Source organism: Tyto alba, unplaced genomic scaffold (genome assembly GCF_018691265.1).
Source record: "Tyto alba isolate M040663 unplaced genomic scaffold, T.alba_DEE_v4.0 Super-Scaffold_20000042, whole genome shotgun sequence".
Classification (NCBI taxonomy): Eukaryota; Metazoa; Chordata; class Aves; order Strigiformes; family Tytonidae; genus Tyto; species Tyto alba.
In genome coordinates, this window is record NW_024881293.1 from 2,524,130 (window position 1) to 2,542,605 (window position 18,476).

The 18,476-nt window shown below is 47.5% G+C and overlaps 1 protein-coding gene across 2 annotated transcripts; it reads left to right on the forward strand.

Moving 5' to 3' along the window:
• Positions 1-7,514, forward strand: CASP9 (caspase 9). 2 transcript variants are annotated; one of them, XM_032986614.2, is made up of 10 exons: positions 1-149; positions 980-1,199; positions 1,725-1,805; positions 1,989-2,020; positions 2,882-3,058; positions 3,815-3,904; positions 4,625-4,772; positions 5,330-5,509; positions 5,705-5,814; positions 6,965-7,514. In XM_032986614.2, exons 1-10 carry the CDS (start codon positions 18-20, stop codon positions 7,055-7,057), a joined length of 1,263 nt encoding a protein of 420 aa, XP_032842505.2. In that variant the 5' UTR covers positions 1-17; the 3' UTR covers positions 7,058-7,514. The 2 variants fall into 2 exon arrangements, with proteins under 2 accessions (XP_032842505.2, XP_042650965.1); XM_042795031.1 differs by having other exon boundaries at positions 1,088-1,199.
• The last annotated feature ends 10,962 nt before the right edge of the window (positions 7,515-18,476 follow it).

The following is an 18,476-nucleotide window of genomic DNA, read 5'->3' on the forward strand; positions in this document are numbered from 1 at the left end:
AGAGCGGCGGCGGCGCCATGGAGGAGGCGCAGCGGCGGGCGCTGCGGCGCGCGCGGGCGCGGCTCGTGGCGGCGCTGCGGGTGGAGCCGCTCTGGGACGCGCTGGAGGACCGCGGGGTCTTCACCCGCGCCATGGTCGAGGAGCTGCAGGTGGGACGGGGGGACGGGGGAACGGGCAGCGTGTGTCCCCTCGGCCCCGGGGACAGGCTTTGGGGGTGGCCCCTGTGTCATCTCAGGCCTGAGGGAGGTCCCGTGTCCTCTTACCCCTGGTGACAGTCTCAAGGGAGGTCCCTGTGACCCCTCAGCCCCGGGGGCAGGCTTTTGGAGGTGGCTGCTGTGTCCTCTCAGGCCCAAGGGAGGGCCCCGTGTCCCCTCACCCCAGTGACAGCCTTTGGGGGTGGCCCCTGTGTCCTTTCAGGCCCGAGGGAGGGCCCCATGTCCCCTCACCACGGTGACAGGCCCGAGGGGGGTGGCCCCCATCCCTCCCCACTCCGGGCCCTGCAGCTAAGAGCTAGAAAATCCTCCCCCACCTTGTCCCTTCTTGTCCCCTGCCCCAGCCAGCATCGGGTGTAGGGGTTTCTCCTTGCATCCCCACCCCAAACTGGTGACAGGCTTAAGGGACCCCCGTTTCCCTTCTCTGTTACTGGTGACAGGCCTGGGGGTGTCTTACCTTGTCCCACACCCTGGTGACAGGCTGGGGGGTGCCTGCTCGTCCCCTGGGGACACGCTGGGGGTGCTCCCTCCTCCCTCTCCCCAGAAGCTCTTCACTGGGCTGCAGCCGCTTGTCCCCGGGGAGGCAGCAGGGCTGTGTGGTTGGAGTGGGGTCGGGTGGCTGCTGGGTCTCGTTCGCCCTGTGGCGACGTGCTCGGGGTGGATCCTCGCATCCCCCTCTCTCTGCGTGCTGGTCGGAAGGGCTGGCCAGGCAGTGAGCCTTGGCTCGAGGTGAACCCAAATTGTCCGGGGGCTTTCCTCCTCTGCAGAGCGCCGGCAGCCGAGGAGAGCAGGCCCGGCAGCTGGTCATCGATCTGGAGACTCGAGGAAAACAGGCTTTTCCCATATTTCTCTCCATCCTGCGGGACACTGGGCAGGGCGGCCTCGCGGATGTGCTGATTGAGGAGTGCCAGTGCCCAGCGGCGCCACCGCAGCCTATAGACCTGAGGCCTGTCGAGCTGGACTTACGTGGAGAAAAACATAATAAAAGTAAGCATTGGGGGTGGAGTTGTTTTCTGAGCAAACAGCAAGGTGGGGAGTGGCAGCTGGGATCCCTCTCGTCACAGATAATGGTCTGTGAAGTCCTGATTTTTATTATCCCGGCACATGGCTTGTAGAGTGAATGCGCAGAGCTGTTAGGAGAATGTCGTGCTTCACGGCAGTGGCAGCTTTTAATCTCAGGCTATGTGCTTGTAGTGTTAGGAGCTTCTTTTTTCTGTATTTTTACAAGCAATCTCTGCGGTACCTTGGTGAAAATGGATTTTGCTGCGTCCTCCCCATCTTGTGCTGTGCCGCACCTGCGTGCAGATCCATCTTCTTTTAAGAAGGAACTTTAGTCTGTCAAACCCTGAAAAGGGGAAGATGCACGCGATGTCGTGTCGCAGCCTCGCAGCAGGGTCGCTGCAGCAGGCGGCTGTTGGCTCAGGGCCCTTCTGGGGACCCCGGGTTGGTTCCCTGTAGCATGAAATTGGTCGGGGGGAGAAGGTGAGACCTGGCTGTGCTGTGTCATTACAGATGTGAACTTCCCTGAACGTTTGTCCATCCCAGTCCAAGCTGAGAGCGAAAGACCTCGAATACCTCCCGTGCCACCCCGGGGTAAGCCATGGCCCCGGCTCTCCCAGAGAAACTCCTTTCCAGCGTGTAGCAGGGTGGGAAGGGGGAATTCATCCGTGTCATGGGTGACAGGGAAGGACTGACGTAAATTCTAAGACAGAAGTGTATAATGTCTTGTTGGGGAGTGCACAGAGCTAAATACGGCGTCTCTGTTGTGTGTTGTAGGTTCGGCTGTCGACAAGAGGAACCGCGATCTGGTTAGTATTTGGTTAGGCCAAAAGTGTTTCCTGTTAAGCAAAATCTCCGTGCCTTGTGGGTGGCCCTGGGACAGCTGGTTCTTGCTTTGTGTTATCTGGGTGATCCCTCCGAGGCTGACGCTGCTGTAACGGGGCCACTCAGGTCAGTCGTTAGCCAGCTCCTTAAGATTACAAATAACACAGAACTAAAGCTTGCCCTTAATTTCTGAAGGTGCCGAGTCGCATGCTGTCTGCAAAATGGTGTTTGGACTTTGTAGCATTGAGAGACAGCCACCAGGGAAACAATAATGAACACGGGTGGCATGCATGGGGAAGCACGCAGGGGAGCGAGTATTGTGAGTCTGGAGTTGCCTTCTGGTAGTCTGTGGGTATCTGGTGTGGAGGGAGTAGTTCGGCTGTGTACACGCGAGGCTCGGGGCTGGATCAGTGCAGGTGTTTGGGTAGCCCTCCTAAAATTCCTGTGATGCTGTTGTCGATGGTAAAGCTGAGTCTCTGGGAGATTTATCTGCCTGTTCTCTTGGCTCCTTGTGTGGGCTCGCGTGGTGAGGTTTGACAATGATGCTTAAAAAAACTCCCAGGAACTTCAACTTGCTGTTGGAGATGCTGCAGGTGAAGAAGCAGCTGGTTTTCCCCAAAGGCAGTCCCCGATTTGGCAGGTTGCTTTGTGTTCTCCAGCTGCTGGTAACAAGGTGCATGCGAAGAATGGATGCTCTTATCCGTCCCTAGGCCTGGAGAAGTGAAAAAGCTGTGAAATGAGCTACTTTAAGGACTCCTGTTCCTCATTGGAGTTGTGTCCTGCTGGATTAGCCAGCAAGTGCTCCAAGTAAGAGGGTGTTGCAATTAGCAACGTGTGTCTGCCAGGTTTACGAGCTGAAAGCGGACCCGTGCGGACACTGCCTGATCATCAACAACATCAACTTCAGTAGAGACTCGAATCTGTCGGCTCGAGACGGCTCCGACGTGGACTGCGAGAAGCTGGAGAAGCGCTTCAAGGCTTTTCGCTTCGACGTCCTGACTCGGCGGGATCTGAAAGCTCAGGTGAGGCTGGCAGCGTCCGGCTAACACGAGAGACGGGCCCTGGGAGCGACGGCAGCATGATGCGGGGCGCAACCCCCCGGCGGCAGCGCGCTGGAACCCCCAGCCCGCCCTGCACAAAGAAATAATCAACCGCTCCCGTCCTCTTATTTTATTGCTGTGCTGCAACTGCAGAAGGAGGAAGGGCCTTGCACGTTTTCACCCTTCTGCCTGACCTTTGATTCATGGTTGTGATTTGTAGGGAAATCGGTGAGGCTGTGTTTCTGCCAAAGCTCTGACAGCCTCTGTGTTGTGTGCAGCCGGGGGTGTGATTTGCCTGTCTGTACAGTGCTCAGCTGTTAGCCGAAGCGGCGCGGGGGGCTCAGTCATCCGGAGCAGAGGCTGAAAGTAAAACAAGGTTCTCTGCTCACCCACCAGCCCCTCATCGGAAGCAGTGCATTTCAGTGGATAAATGGTGTGGAAGTGTGGTTTGGTTTACATTGCTGTGTTCTAAAGAATGCAGCGAGGAGAGAAATCAGTGTGATCAAAACAACAAATGTTAAATAAGGGCAAAACCACAGAAGTACTAACTCTGCTAATGGCTTTTGCCATCTGTACGTGGGGTGGCTGTTATCCTGCTTCTGCTGACAAAAGCAGCAGAGAGATCAACTGGATTCTTCTGCACAGTGCAGCTGTGAGAAGGCTGAGAAGAGCAGGGCCTGGCAGTAATCTGTGACTGAGGTACAGTTCAAAAAATTTACTGTGGCCTTTTCCACGTAGGAAATGGTTTCAGAGCTGCAGAAGCTGGTGCGGCGGGACCACAGCGCCTTGGACTGCTGCGTCGTGGTCATCCTTTCCCACGGTTGCCAGGTGGGTTCGCGGCACCGCTCCCTTTGCTGGTTAGGCAGGCTGCCTGCCCGTGGGGAGGGCACAGTTCCCTGCGCTGTGGGCTCGTGTGGGGTGGGAGGGAAGCGGTCTGGTCTGTCGTGACTGATCTGATGGCTGTTCTGCTGTCCCCAGGGCGTTGCAGAGAGCTACACTCTCGTATCTGGGTTAAAGAAAATGGGAGCTTCTTCAGTGTAGTCTGATCCAGTGTTGCCCGTGGACAAGTGTTCTCTGATTTGGAAGCTGGGGTGTATAATTCAGAACTGAATGATGGGCAGAGAGTGAAGGGAGGTAGCACTGGCCCTCATACTCTGGTTGTTTAGTTCTGCCTGTTTCTCCAGCTCTGATGGGGGAGATGCTATTAGTAGTAAAGCCTATTTATCACAAGTCAGAGGCCTCAAAGGATGAGGAGAGCAGTAGTTAGGAAAATGGTGTATGTTGTGTCTCAGAGTATGAAGAATCCCATCGCTGGAGGAGGTGGGCTAGGAGCTGGGTAACAGGAGGAGTTGGGCTGCTGGGTTTTGGTGTGTGCCGGAGGACTCCTGGGTGTCCCCTCACCCTGATGTGGTGCCCAGGTTTGCAGAAACGCAAGGAAGTGAGATCTGTTCTGGTAATTTCAGGCTACAAAGCACCTGGTCAGAAACGGGCTGCCTCGGAGCTGGTCTCACCTTCTGCATTACTAGCTCCTGGATTTTCCTCTTGCAGACGAGCCATATTCAGTTTCCTGGAGGCATTTACGGAACGGATGGAAAACCCATTCCAATAGAAAAGATTGTGAACTATTTCAATGGGTCCAATTGTCCGAGTTTGAGAGGAAAACCCAAACTCTTCTTCATCCAGGCCTGTGGTGGAGGTGAATTTTTGTTTTGGCTCTAGTAGAGAATCAGCTGTTGGGCATAAGCAGGCTTTAGAGGCGTGGTCAGGCTTTGGCTTCTTGTTCCATTTTTGTTTGTCGCCTCTTTCTCCGGCTGTCTTCTCTTAGTCTCGGCCACCCATTCTTGCTGTTAGCACAGGTTGAGTCTGAGGGCTCAGGCGTGAGCCTCTCGTCGGAGGGCAGTACGGATTTGTGTGTGCTGGAATGGCTTTACTGCACGGTAGGGAGATGTGGGCTGGAAGGAGGGGAGTACCTGCAGCACGTGGCCAGGCAGTGCCCGCTGAGTGGCTGCTCCAGGTCCTCAGCACGAGGTTAGGAGGGAAGCACTGACCGAGGGCTTCGTGCGAATTGCCAATAGCTCCGACTCAACCAGCGCAGCCAAAGAGCCAAAAAGCATTGTTTTGTTGGAGGGCCTTTATTATTCTTTTTTTTTTTTTTTTGTTTCCCCCCCATCTTTTCTTAACGGAGGTTGTACGATCGTTGAATGCTTGGGCAAGATGAAATTTCAGGAATTGTCTTACTGCCTCTTTTTGCAGAACAAATTGATCGAGGCTTTGTAGTGGACTGTGATTCACCCGACAACGAAACTCCTGGAGGTTCTTTGGAGTCGGACGCGACTCCTTTTCAGACTCCGCTGGGTAATGTGGACGAGCCGGATGCCGTAGCCAGTTTGCCCACACCCAGCGACATCTTGGTCTCCTATTCAACTTTCCCAGGTGAGAAAGCCCACGCAAATCCTTTGTTGGGTACAGGGGAATTAACAAAAAAAAGTCAGAGCTTCGTGGCCAAAGTCAGGGGCAGTTAGGGACAACTGGCTCCATTGGAGATGGCACCCAGGGAGCGGCAGTAACTCAGAGAGATAGGAACAGAAGTCTGGCTTTAGCAGTAACGTTCTCATTCTTTCTCTGAAGGTTTTGTCTCCTGGAGGGAGGTGTCGAGCGGCTCGTGGTATGTGGAAACACTGGACTACGTGCTGGAGCAATATGCCCATTCGGAAGACCTGCTGAACATGTTACTGCGGGTAAATGGCCTTTTTTCCTGCTTTGTGTAGTTGTGAAAGTGATGAAGGAATAGTCAGACCTGCAATCAGTTGGGACAGAGGCCTCCAGTTAAAAAAGGAGCGAGGGTATTGAGCGTTAGGTTTACGGATTGGCTAATTGGAGGTACTGGGGAGAGGTCTAGTTATGAAGGAGTCTGGCCTCAACCTGCCAAAAATCACCTCGAGGTTTCTTTAGTGAGAAGTAGTCCTGAAAATAGAGGGTTTAATATTTTTCCAAGGAAACTGCTAAAAAAATCACATAGCATGGCCCATCCTCAAAAGTCCAGGCTGATGGGACACAGGGCTCTGTTGTAAGTGGGCTGCCATGCGTCTGGGCAGATCACACCCTTGGCGAAGCCCCCCTGGGGCTCTCGTGCCTGGGGATCTCCATGGGTGCTCGCCCTCTCTCTGGCGCTTCTGTGGCACCGTGGTAAGTCTGTTGGAGCGTCTCGCCCTCGGGAGGGTGGTGCTGGATGTTTGTGTTCGTGCGTCAGGGTGAGCGAGGAGCACAACGTGCAGGGAGCGTGGAAAAGCAAACGGCTTCCTCGGCGTGCCCTGTGACTGGAGAGGATTGTCAAAGTTGGGCACAAGCCTAGGTACTTCTAGAAGCTTTTACTGTTCTCCCTGGGTAGGAAAAAAGTCTTATGTGGAGGCGGCAGGGGTGAGAAGACCTATTTTTTTGTTGTTTTTCTGATATCACAGTGCTCTTTTGGCATTTGGTGACACAACAGCTATTGATTTCAAGGGAGTAGCACAAGACCCTCTCTCTGCTGGTTGGCATTCAGTTCAAGGGGAGTGAACTTGGGGAAATGACAGGCATGTCTGGAAGAATATGGGTGGAAAGGGAATTTGCTTTTAAGGAAACACCTGAAGGGAAAGAGGGAGTTGTGGCTCACACTGAGAATCACCCGCTGGAAGCAGTGGTGGCTGGTGCAGCCGGGGTTTCTCGAAAGGTCATGTTTCCTCGAGTCCCCTTTGGTTCTGCCAGTGAAAATGTCTCATTTTAGGAGACCTGCCGGCTCTCCTGTCCCACAGTCCCATTCCCTGTCCTTGTCACTGTGCTTCCCACGAGAGGTCATGCCTGATATGTGTGTCAGAAAAGCTCCACAACCACTCTCCTTTCTGTTCTCAGGTGGCAAACGCCGTCTCTGCCAAGGGGAGGTACAAGCAGATCCCAGGCTGTTTCAACTTTCTCCGGAAAAAGTTCTTCTTTGCGTGCAAATGACGTGTGGGCTCCGAGGTCCCTGCCAAGCACGAGAGTTACTTCACTGCAGCCAGGTGAAATCTGTGCCCGCCGTGACTCGGCCTTGACGCTCCTGGTGGCCTTTGTCTGTCGAGATGTTTGTCTTGAGAAATGTAATCTGTGAATTCTGTCCTTGCTGTGAAATAGAGGTGAGATGGAGACTGGCACTGTGCTGGTGGGAAGCGTTGGGGATGGAGCAGGGAGCCCCTGTGCCGGCCCGGAGCCTCCACGCTGGTGGAGGAGAGCACCTCCAGCTCACCATGACACGGCAGCACTCAACCTCCAAGTACTTTTTTTTGGTGATTGCGATGTTTGTGTCCTTTGCTGCCGGGATAACTGATTGGTGGAATCAGGGTCTGGCATTTAAGAGGAATGGAATGATTTTTGCAATTGATATTTCTCATTTTCAATAAAACACAATAAAAAAGGAAAAAAAAAACCTGTTGTATCCCTTTGTCCATCTCCTGAAGGCTTCTCTGGAATGGGAAGAGCAAGAAAAACCTTGCTTGAGTAATTTTTTATCCTCCTGCTCTTCCTGGTAGTGTTTCTAATGCGGCTGTGGCAGCACACGGAGAAGGCAGCTCGTGTCCTTTTGAGGAGCTGATCGGGCACTAAACAGGAGTTACAGCAGGAAAACTATGAGGGTTCCTTCGGCTGTCAGAGCTGAGTGAAAGCACTCGCCCTGATTTGCTGCTGGGGTAGCCGTGGTGATGGTTTGGGGTCAGAAACGGGGTGGATGTGTGATTTGTGGGGGGAAGCATCCTTGGGGAGGGGAAGCCTCGTCTTGCAGAGCCAGGGCAGGGGTGGAGAGCTGCACCTGCGGCTGCCTGGTCCATCCCATCCTCGTCCCACGGTGCGTTTCATGCTCTCGGGAAACCGTGTAAAGGTTTCAGCGCTGCAAAGGCAGGGCGTGCTGTGCCCCTTCGCCTCGGCGTTGCTGGGGTGCCGAGGGATGGATGCCTGGGGATCTCCAATCTGCCTCTGCAGTCGCGAGATATTTCCATGGGCCTTTTTTGGGGGAGCATTTCAGGTGCTTTGAGGCAGTTCAGCGCCACCGGCGGAGTGCTCTGCAGCCTGGGGTTTGGGTCTAACTCTTTTTTGAAGGGTGCTGGGGCTTGAGCAAGGGCAAAGGGACCTGAAAACATGAAACTTAAGCTACGTTAAGTGTATAACTAAGAAGAAAAGAAAACTGGTAGTGTGAAACTAAGACCTTTTTAAATAAAAGTTCTTAAGTTTTTCAACAACATAAGTTACACAGTTTCAGTAAGTGTAAAACTTCAATTTTCTTAGGTTAAAATATTTTAGGTTAAGACCTTAAAACTTTCACCTTCTACTTGAAGGTTTTGAGATCATAAACTTTAAAAAAAAACCCCAAACCCTAAACCCACTTACACTTGTTCTTAAACTTTAGGTATAAGGTCTTGAACTAAAAGCCTAAGTTAAAAGTTTCTGAACTGTAAGGCTTGTGTAGCAACTTTAAAAATTGGTTGTACAGCTAGTGTTAAGGTAAGTTCTAAGGTCTTTTCAATACAATAAACTTGAAGAAATAGAAGACATTTAAAAAAAACCTGTATCTAAAGCTTAAAATCTTTAATTTTACACTTCTAAAGTTTTCTCCTTTTAAATTTCTTCTAAGACCATAAAATTTCAGATTACCTTGCTTTTTAAAGTTTATAATGCTTCTAAGACCTTAAAGCACTTTGGTTTTAGTTCTCAAAGAATTTTTAGGAAGTTCTTTAAATAAACACACTTAAAGGTCTTTTAAAGGTTTTAACATACACCTCTTTAAAACAGTGTTTAACTGAAATTTAGGACCTTAGGCAATGCAGTGTTTATAAGGTCCTAAAGTTATTTTGCTTTATGAACTTCTTAAACCTTGAAGTGTTAAGGTCTTAAAGACCTTTGAGACAAAAACAATATAAAGTTTCAAACACTGCAAGGTCTTTTAGTGTAGGCCTTATGTAGTTAATAATGCTTCCAAAGTGTTACCAACAGTCGTAGCATTTTGTAAGTTCCCCAATAAAGTGTTATATGTAGCTAAGTTCTAGCATAATATTTTAGGAACTTTGAGCATAACTAATACAAAAATTTTAAAGGTCTTTTAACAACAAAAGTCAAACTAATCAACACTTTACACTTTAACTACACACTCAAACCTAAATCTTAGCTAAGTATTGTGTCTTAATCTTTTAAAAGTATTAAAAGTTTATAGAACTTTAAAGTTCCTACAGTTTAAAGTTCTATAAACTTTAAAAGTATTAAGTGTAGTTTTAAAATTCTGAAGTATAAACTTTAATACTTAATAAGAAACATTTTATTAATATCTCTAGTCTTACACTAAAAGTGTAGCGCATAAGACTGTGGTTAAAGTTCTTGTGCAATACTATGAATAACTTGTAGTGTAATGTAAGCTTTATAAACTATAAACTTAAAAGTTCCTATATCTAGGAAAAGGGTATAATAATTCAATAAACTCTAGTTAACTCTTAAACTCTATAGAAGTACATATTAAGTGTGAGTTTAGATAAAACATTTCTTACAGAGTTCTTACGTAGTTACACAAAGGTTTCACAACAGTGTAAAATAACTTTAGGGACTTCAAAAAGGTCTTGAAACTCTAGGGACTTAAAGTTCTTAAACACTCCAGCTTTTCAGAGTTTAACAGCTCTTTCATTTTAAGATCTTTTTAGGATCTCTAAGGTCTTTCAGAATTTGTTTAGAATCTAACACTGGTTAAAAAGGTCTTTTTACACTGAGTCTTCAATTTTTCTGTCTAACAGTCTTCCACTCAATCTACAGTAAACTATTTAAATCCAACTCTTTTCTGAGTTTGTAAAAAGACCTTTTTACGAGTTTCTGAGTTTAGATCAAACAGAGTATTGTAGAAGAACTTAAGGCCTTTTTGGAATTAGTTTAAAGAACTAAACCTTTATAAATATTTTGTAGAGTTATACAAAAGGTTGATTACCTATAAACTTGAACTCAAAGGGATCTTTTTGGAGTTTTTTAACTCAAAGTGTTTAATCGAACAAGTTAAACAGGTACGTTTAACTTTCTAAACTAAAAAGGCCTCTATGACTCGTAAAAAATTCCTATATCTAAACTCAAAGTGTTAGAATTACATTTAGTGTTTAAACAGGAGTTTAGAGGATTTTTAACAGGAGTTCATAGACTAACCTTAACAGGCTAAACAAATGTTTGAAGCTCTGTAGAGTTTATTAGTGAGCTTTTTAAAAACACTTGAGGGTTTTATAAACTGTTAGCTTTAAAAAAAAAAAGATTTTTTTTGACTTGCATTAAAGGAAGAGGAGGTTTTTTATATTGTTTTTAAGACCACCAATGATTTGTTTAAAAAAAAATAACAGAAAAAAAGAACTCATAAAAACTCTCCTCAAAAACCATTACCATGGTTTTATAAACTTTTTATAAAATCTACTGAAGAACTTTTTTCAAATAAAAACTCTACACTCTTAACTTTTAATGTGTTTTTTTTTTTTTAGTACTATAGTTTAAAAACCAGGATTTAATAAGCTTTTAGGGAGGCTTGATTTTTTTAAAGTAGTTTTATGGAAAGGTAAAATGTACAGAGTTAACATGGTTTTAATGAAATATTTTATTAACCTTTAGAGTTAAAGCTACATTTTTTAGTTGATAAATCTTAGAACTTAAAAGTTTTTAAACTTCTAAAAAAACTACAAACATCTTAAAAACGAAAGTTTTAATCTGTTTTTATAACTTACAAATAACTTGGTTTACTTTAAATCCTAAGTTTTCATTTTCACTCAAACTTCAGATTTTTGTTGAGCTCTAGAGTCTATAGGAAGGTTAAGAAACTGCAAAAATCCCAACTCTTTAAATCCTCAGATTTTATTTAACAGTTACCTCAACTTTTAAACAAAGGTAATTTTAAGGATTTGTAAGGTTTGAACTGCTAGATAGTTAACTAGTTAAACCATTTCCATTTTAAAACTAACTAAAAATATAGCCTTTTTATGTTAAAGTTATAAACCTTTTTTCACCCTTTAACAAGATTTGGAAGGTTAAAAATATGTTTAAAAGATGTGTAAGGTTTAAAGGAAAAAAAATGAGTTTATACAAGTAAGGTTTAAAAACCACACACACAGAAAAAAAAGGCAAGCCTTTTGAAACTTGAGAAATTTTGTAAACAAAATTTGTTTAGATAATCTAAGTTCAAGAAGCTTGTGCTAACTAAGCAATGAAGTTTAAAACCTATTAATTAACACAAGCAAAAAGTTCTATAAAATTAAAACCAGCTGATTAATTTACAAACCTGTTTATAGTGTTCCTAAAGTTAACAAACTAGATACACTTTTTATAACTGTGAAATCTAGTTTACCTAAACACTTCAGCAAATTTTTGTAAACATTTCATCTGTAACTAGTGAAACCTTTTTATAGTTAAACTTTTTAGGATTATAAAGAAAAAAGTTAGACTTTTCAACTACCATTTGTTCTTTAACAACAACCATTTTTTAAAAATATGGTTTTAAGAACTACATTTCTTCATCAACGTTTCAAAACTTTTTGGGTTTAGCTTTGAAAAGTTTCTTTAACTAGAAAATGTATAAAAGTTTAAAAAAAGTTTTAGGTGTAACCTAAACCAGCAAAAAATTAACACACATTTTGGAAAAGCTAACAGGTAAAGAATAGTAACTATATGTTTTCAGTAATTAAGGGTTAAATCTATATAAAAAAAAAAAAATCAGCATCCAGGTTAGAAGGTTTTTAAACTGCTTAAGCTACAGTTTTCGAGGCTTTTAATAAAAAAGCAAACACACCTAGTTTTTCTATAAAACCCAAAAAATCTGTAGTATACATTTAAACTAATGACAACTTTTACCAAATTTTGATTAGGGAAAGAGTAGTTTCAAGTTTAAAAAGGTTGATTAAACTGTTTTTTAAACAATCTCTCTCATTGTTTTAACTCTAAAAAAGGTTGATAATACTTTTTGATTACAGTAGTAGGGTGATTCAGACAGCTAACCTAGAAGTTTAGTTAAAACCTAAAACTTTGACAGAGAATGGTTTCACTATTTGGCTTTGAATTAAACTATTGAAACAGTTTACCAAATAAACACAGATATAATTGTTAAAAACAGTTTTTATTGTAACTCTGTCGGAGTGGATATAGGCTTTTGCACTAACACCCGGTACTTGAAATAACTGACGAGAAACAAAAACTAGGCAACGCCCAAGCTGTTTTAGTCCGAACAGTTCCCAGGATCACCAGTTTAAAACTTAAATGACAGTTATGACAGCATGTAATTTTTCATCTAAAACTTTTTTAAGAACCCTAATAGTTATTAGGTAGGCTTTTGTCAGGTTTGAACAGTTTTGGGCTTTTTTTTTTCTTTTTTTTGAGAAATCTTTTTAATGTCCTGTTTGATCTGACAACCACACATGACAAAAAATATTGTCAGACTAAATACTACCAGATAATAATTTTTCTAAAATTTTCGTTTTACTGCATGGTTTTAGAAAGTGTTTAAATCAAGCACGACCTTATGAAAACCCTAGACTCAAGTCCTTCCACAAGGTTCTTTAATAAAACTGAGTCCAAAGTCATGGCCCGCACTGTTGGCCTGGCAGCAAGTCTTTAAAACTCACAGTAGCGTTCTCACTCTAGGCTAAACCAACAGATTTAAAACCTTCTTTTGTTTCTTTAAAAAGGTTGGGCTGTAAAAATTATTCACCTACACAGCCCTTGTTCTTCATAAGCGACAAATGACTTAATTTTTTAGTCTGAGTCTATAGATTCTGTAGCTGGGGCTGACTCCTGACTTTTGTAATCACAACATATGACTGGTTGGGTAGGTGTCCCGGGTTGAGTGAGTGGTGGAGTTTTTAGGTAGCAGGGGAGGGGGCTGTAGGGGTGGCCCCTGTGAGAAGCTTCTTGATGCTCCCCCAGCTCCAAGTCAGCTCCACCTCTGCACCAAAACTGAGCCAATTGGCTGCGCCTCTGCGATAACGTATTTAAGAAGGGACGTGGTGAGGAGCAGTGGGACTGGTGAGGGGGAGTTGGGGCAGCTGCATGAACACCAAGGTCAGTGGGGGAACAGAGGAAGAAAGGAGGGGGGAGGTGTGCCAGAGCAGAGACCCCCCTGTATCCTGTGGGGAGACGGCAGGGCGGCCCCCCCTGCCACCCATGGAGATCTACGGTGGAGCAGACATTGATTTATGGCCTGTGTATTTCGCTTGATTGATCGAGGTGCTGTGCCCAAAGAAGGCCGGGGTCTTGTGGGAAAAGGCAGCCCCACTGCTGTAATTCAGCACTGGGAGGATTGCAGCATGCGGGGGAGTCCCACGCCGGAGCAGCTCGGGAAGGGCTGCAGCCGTGGGAGGGAATCCAGTCGGAGGAAGTTAGTGACCCATGACGGAGCAGTGTGGGGAACACTGCGGCCCGTGGGAGGGACTCACGTCAGAGAAAGTTTGTGGAGGACTGTCTGCTGTGAGAGGGGGACCACGATGGAGCAGTGGGAACAAGTTCCAGAAGCTTCCCCCACCGCAGATGGCAGAAGCAGCAGCACTGCCTGCACCCCCCATTCCCTGTCCCTGCGCTGCTGGGGGAGGTGGTAGAGATATCGGGAGCAGAGCTGAGCCCGGGAAGAAGGGAGGGGTGGGGGGAAGGTGTTCTCAAGATGTGGCAATGCTTCTCACTGTCCTACTCTGTTATGTGTTGTTAGTGTCTGTAATAAATGTATGTTCTTTTTTCTTCCCTTAATGAGTCTGCCTTTTGCTCATGACCATAAAGGGTGATTTTCCCCTCCCGGTCCTATCTCTAACCCCAATCCTGGCTCATCTGTCCCTTCTTACTGCTGGAAGAGAAGGGAGAGAGAGTGGCTGCGTGGTGGTTGGCTGCCGACCGGGCTCAAACCACGACAGTAGGTTTGCCCTTTAGTCCCCTAAAAAAATGCTTTAGGATTTATACCTACAAACTTTTGAAAGTGTCTCAAGGTCAAAAAATTGTCACACCTTTTTTTTGGACAGGTTTTAGAGGGTTAGCAGGAAACACATATTCTTTCTGGGCGATCGAAGAGTCATCTATGACCAATAGATTTAGACTTTTACGAAGAGTATCCACAGGGGTTACACTTGGACAGTGCAAACGCTACTCTCCTCAGGTTTACAATTTTTTTCAAACTACGTACAAGATAAGTTTCAAAAGCTACCTCCATGTTTTTTCCCACTGTTAATATTTGGATGTGAAAAGTTTGTTGCTTTATACACCATATTCTCGCTGTACATTCACATCTCTATGTTCAACAGCAAGATTAGAGGGTTCACTGTTCAGTCCCAATATTTCTTCAGCAGTGATTTGGTCTACACTGTGTCAAATCCTACTGTGCTGTTGCCAAGTAAAGCATTAGGTGTTACAGCTTGGCCTAAGGATGCCCGTTGGGCCACGTAGGTTCTAGGGCTTCAGCACTCAAATTAACCTTCCAGTCTGCTGAAAAATTACCTATGTACTTTTCTAAAAAAACTTATGTAAGCACCTGTGTGTGTTAGGTGTCCAAAACCTATGCCCTTGTTTACCACTTCAGCCTCACATACAGCGTCTCTTCATGAGAAAAGGTTAAAACAGCCACCTGTTATATTACCCTTGGACAGTCTAAGGTCAAAGCCTTCGAAAGCCACAGGTTGGCAGTTTAACTTCTTTAAACACGGCACGGTGTGACAGTTCTGTTGATGGCCATTAACCCTTTCATATTTGTACATCGGATTCACATGCTACCCTGTATGGTTGGTTGGACTGCTCAAATATTTGCTCTGTTCAGCCTAACAGGGTAGCATTACCCTACCTTTTAAGAGATTTTTTTTTTTTTTTCCCCTTTAGGTGTCAAATTTGTGTTAACTGCCTCACTTAAAGTTGACAGGTGTAATTCAACCTTAAAAGCAACCTTATTCGTTATTTTTTTGTTGATTGATACCCTTATCTAGCAAATTTTTAAACTTGTTGTTTTTAACTGTGTAGGGAGCGGTTTCCAAACTTGCAGATGGCCACTTGGAAACTTTCAAGTGGCTGACGTTTGAAAGGTAAAGCTAAAGCTCTTTTGAAGGTTGGACCTGTAGCTTAAGTCACAACGTACTTGTCTTAGTCTAGGAGACCTACAGAGGGGAAAGCAAAACCTACCTTTGCAGTTTGTAAATGTTAAATAACTTCTGTACAGACTGATAGGTTTTGTAAATCTACCTTTCCAACTCTTTCAGAGATCAGTCTACCTGCATTCCTCTGGAGAGGCAGACATCTGTAAAGTTTTAAAGTTTACAGCTGCATTAAAAAAACAAACAAACAAGAAAAACACACCAAAAGACCCTCACTGACAGAAAGGCTTTGGCCCTTGCAAAACCCAGCACATTACAGGTTGTTGGATTTTTATGTTTCAACATTGAAATCTCCCTCTTTGAGGCATTACCTTTTGGTACTTCCATCTGCTTAGTCGGTGTCTAGAAAAAGTTTTGTTCACTATATAAGTCTACCTCTTTGTTCTGTCTGACTGGCATTAGTAAAATGACGACTTGACTGGCTTGTTCAGTCTAATGAGGGAAACAAGTCCCAGGTCCAAAAAAGGGACATGCTGCTTCGTCTTTCAGATCACAACAACCACCTTCGACTCTTTCACCTTAGAAAGACCAACTCCTTTCTTGTGTACACTTGTGGTTTGAGCCCAGAGGGCAACTGAGCACCACGCAGCCATTCACTGACCTCTTCCCTCCCAGCAGTGGGAAGGAGAAAATGAAGCAAAAGGCTCAGGAATTGAGATAAGGACAGTGAGGGGTGCTCACCCATTATGGTCATGGGCAAAAGACAGACTTGTTAGGGGAGGGAAAAAAGGAACAGCACTTTAATTAAAACACTAACAAAACCAAAAGTTAACAGACAAGGTGGTAGAATGAGAAGTGCCACCACATCCAAAAACACCCCTGCAGAGAGGACAAGAAAAGACACCAACACCGTGTTGCCGGCTGTGCCGGGCTGCTTTTTTTACCACCACTGCCCACCACTCAACAACTCCCACCCAGTGCCCCGCAGCAACCTCCAGCATCACCTGGAACCGGTACAGGCATCCCTGTGCTTTCTTCCTTTTCTGACGCGTTACAGGACAGTTACAGCAGCACGGCCACCGTGCTTGGTGCCCCCCCGGCACACGCCGCAGGGGAAGGGTGACCCCCCCACCTTGCCCAAGGTCACATACACCACCCTTATCTCCCCTCCCAGGCAGCACGGGCCCCACTGCACCGCTGCTGGCAGTCCCACGTGAATGCCCGGACCACCCAGCCCCGGTCCAGCTCGGCATGCAGGCACTGCATGTCCCCCAGACAGGCCTTTTGTACCCCACGGGGTGAGGGGTACAGTCCTTTTGCAGCACCTTTCCACATCCTTCAAAAAAATTTCCCCTCTTTGCCTGCAGCCCTCGTCCTCCTGATGGCCACCGCAGGGCTGGTGCAGGTGTCAGCGTTGGTCACCAGTTTGGTGACGGTGGCACTCACCGATCCGCTGGCAGCACGGCTCCTAAACTGGGCACCAGCCATCACGCCATGTCCTTCGCCGAGCTCGAGGAGCCGCCCTCCATCCCTGTTCCTCCTCCCGCTGTGTCATGGTTTGGGCCTGGTTGGCAGCCAACCACAATGCGGCAGCTCTCTCTCCCTTCCCCTCCGGCAATGAGAAGGGACAGAGAGCCAGGATTGGGGACCGAGATAGGACTGGGATGGGGAGAAAATTCCCCTTTATGGTCATGAGCAAAAGGCAGACTCGTTAGGGGAAGAAAAAACCCCATACATTTATTACAGACACTAACAGCACATAACAGAGTAGGACAGTGAGAAGCATTGCCACATCTTGAGAACACCTTCCCCCCACCCTTCCCTTCTTCCCGGGCTCAGCTCTGCTCCCGATATCTCTACCACCTCCCCCAGCACTGCCGGGGCAGGGAATGGGGGGTGCAGGCAGCGCTGCCACTTCCCTTATCTTTGGTGAGGGGAGTGTCCGGAACTTGTTCCCCCTGCTCCATCGTGGTCCCCCTCTCACAGCAGACAGTCCTCCACAAACTCTCTCCGACATGAGTCCCTCCCACGGGCCGCAGCGTTCCCCACACTGCTCCGTCATGGGTCACTAACTTCCTCCGACTGGATTCCCTCCCACGGCTGCAGCCCTTCCCGAGCTGCTCCGGCGTGGGACTCCCCCTCATGCTGCAATCCTCCCAGCGCTGAACTACAGCAGCGGGGGATGCCTTTTCCCACGAGACCCCGGCCTTCTTCGGGTACAGCACCTCGATCAACAAAGCAGGAGCCACAGGCCATAAATCAATGTCTGCTCCACCGTAGATCTTCATGTGTGGCAGGGGGGGCCGCCCTGCCGTCTCCCCACAGGATACAGGGGGGTCTCTGCTCCAGCACACCTCCCCCCTCCTTTCTTCCTCCGTTCCTCCACTGACCTTGGTGTTCATGCAGCTGCAGCAACTCCCCCTCACAAGTCCCACTGCACATCACCACGTCCCTTCTTAAATACGTTATCGCAGAGGCGCAGCTGATTGGCTCAATTTCCCAAACAGAAATGGAGCTGGCTTGGAGCTGGGGGAGCTTTGAGAAGCTTCTCACAGGGGGCCGCTCCGATAGCCCCCTCCCCTGCCACCAAAAAAACTCCACCATTTACTCAACCCAGGACACACTGCCATGACGAGATGATGGCACGTCACCATCACCACCTCCCCGAGGCTCCAGCACGGTGGGCAGCTCTGCTCGGGGCGGGGGGGGTCACAGCGCGGCACCTCCCAGGCAGCATCTTCACACCCCCTCCCATCGACACGGCCACCTCGTGCCTCGGCGAACCCCACATCACCCCCATGGCAGCTCCGGCTCCTCTCAGGGACCCCACAGGCTCCAACCAAGCTCCCCCCAGACCAATCAGCCCCCCAGGACCAACCCAGTTCCCTCAAGACCCCCATTAAAAACCAGCTGTCCTCAAGTAGCCCAGCACCAGCAAGGTCCCCTGAGACATCCCAGGGCCAGCCAATTCCCCAAAAGCAACCTGGGACCTAACATCTGCCCTAGAGCCCCCCCAAGGGCCAACTGGGTTCCTCAGAGCCCTCCAGGACCACCCAGCCAGACCCCAGCGCCTCTCCCCCCATACCACCAGCCCCTTAGTGCCACGGGCATTGCTCCCACCCCCCCAATCGAGGGCAGCTTGTGGGATGGCTGCCCACCTCAGCCTCCCCGGGACCCCAACCAGCCCCGCTGCAGGACAGGGGGACCCTCCCGAGGACACGGGCTGAACGCCGGCATCCCCAGACACAGCCCCAGGTGTCCAACCCTGGCTTCACCGCATGTTCCCCCCCCGCCCCCTCCCCCGAATAACCAGAAGGACACACAAGGCCAGGTCAGCT

What these genes read in the sequence shown, in the direction of transcription:
- CASP9 (XM_032986614.2), top strand. Translation starts at nt 18, where the DNA reads ATGGAGGAGGCGCAGCGGCGGGCGCTGCGGCGCGCGCGGGCGCGGCTC. An exon ending in ACAAGAGGAACCGCGATCTG is followed by an intron (nt 2,021 to 2,881) that starts GTTAGTATTTGG and finishes TGTGTCTGCCAG; the next exon opens with GTTTACGAGCTGAAAGCGGA. An exon ending in CTCCTATTCAACTTTCCCAG is followed by an intron (nt 5,510 to 5,704) that starts GTGAGAAAGCCC and finishes CTTTCTCTGAAG; the next exon opens with GTTTTGTCTCCTGGAGGGAG.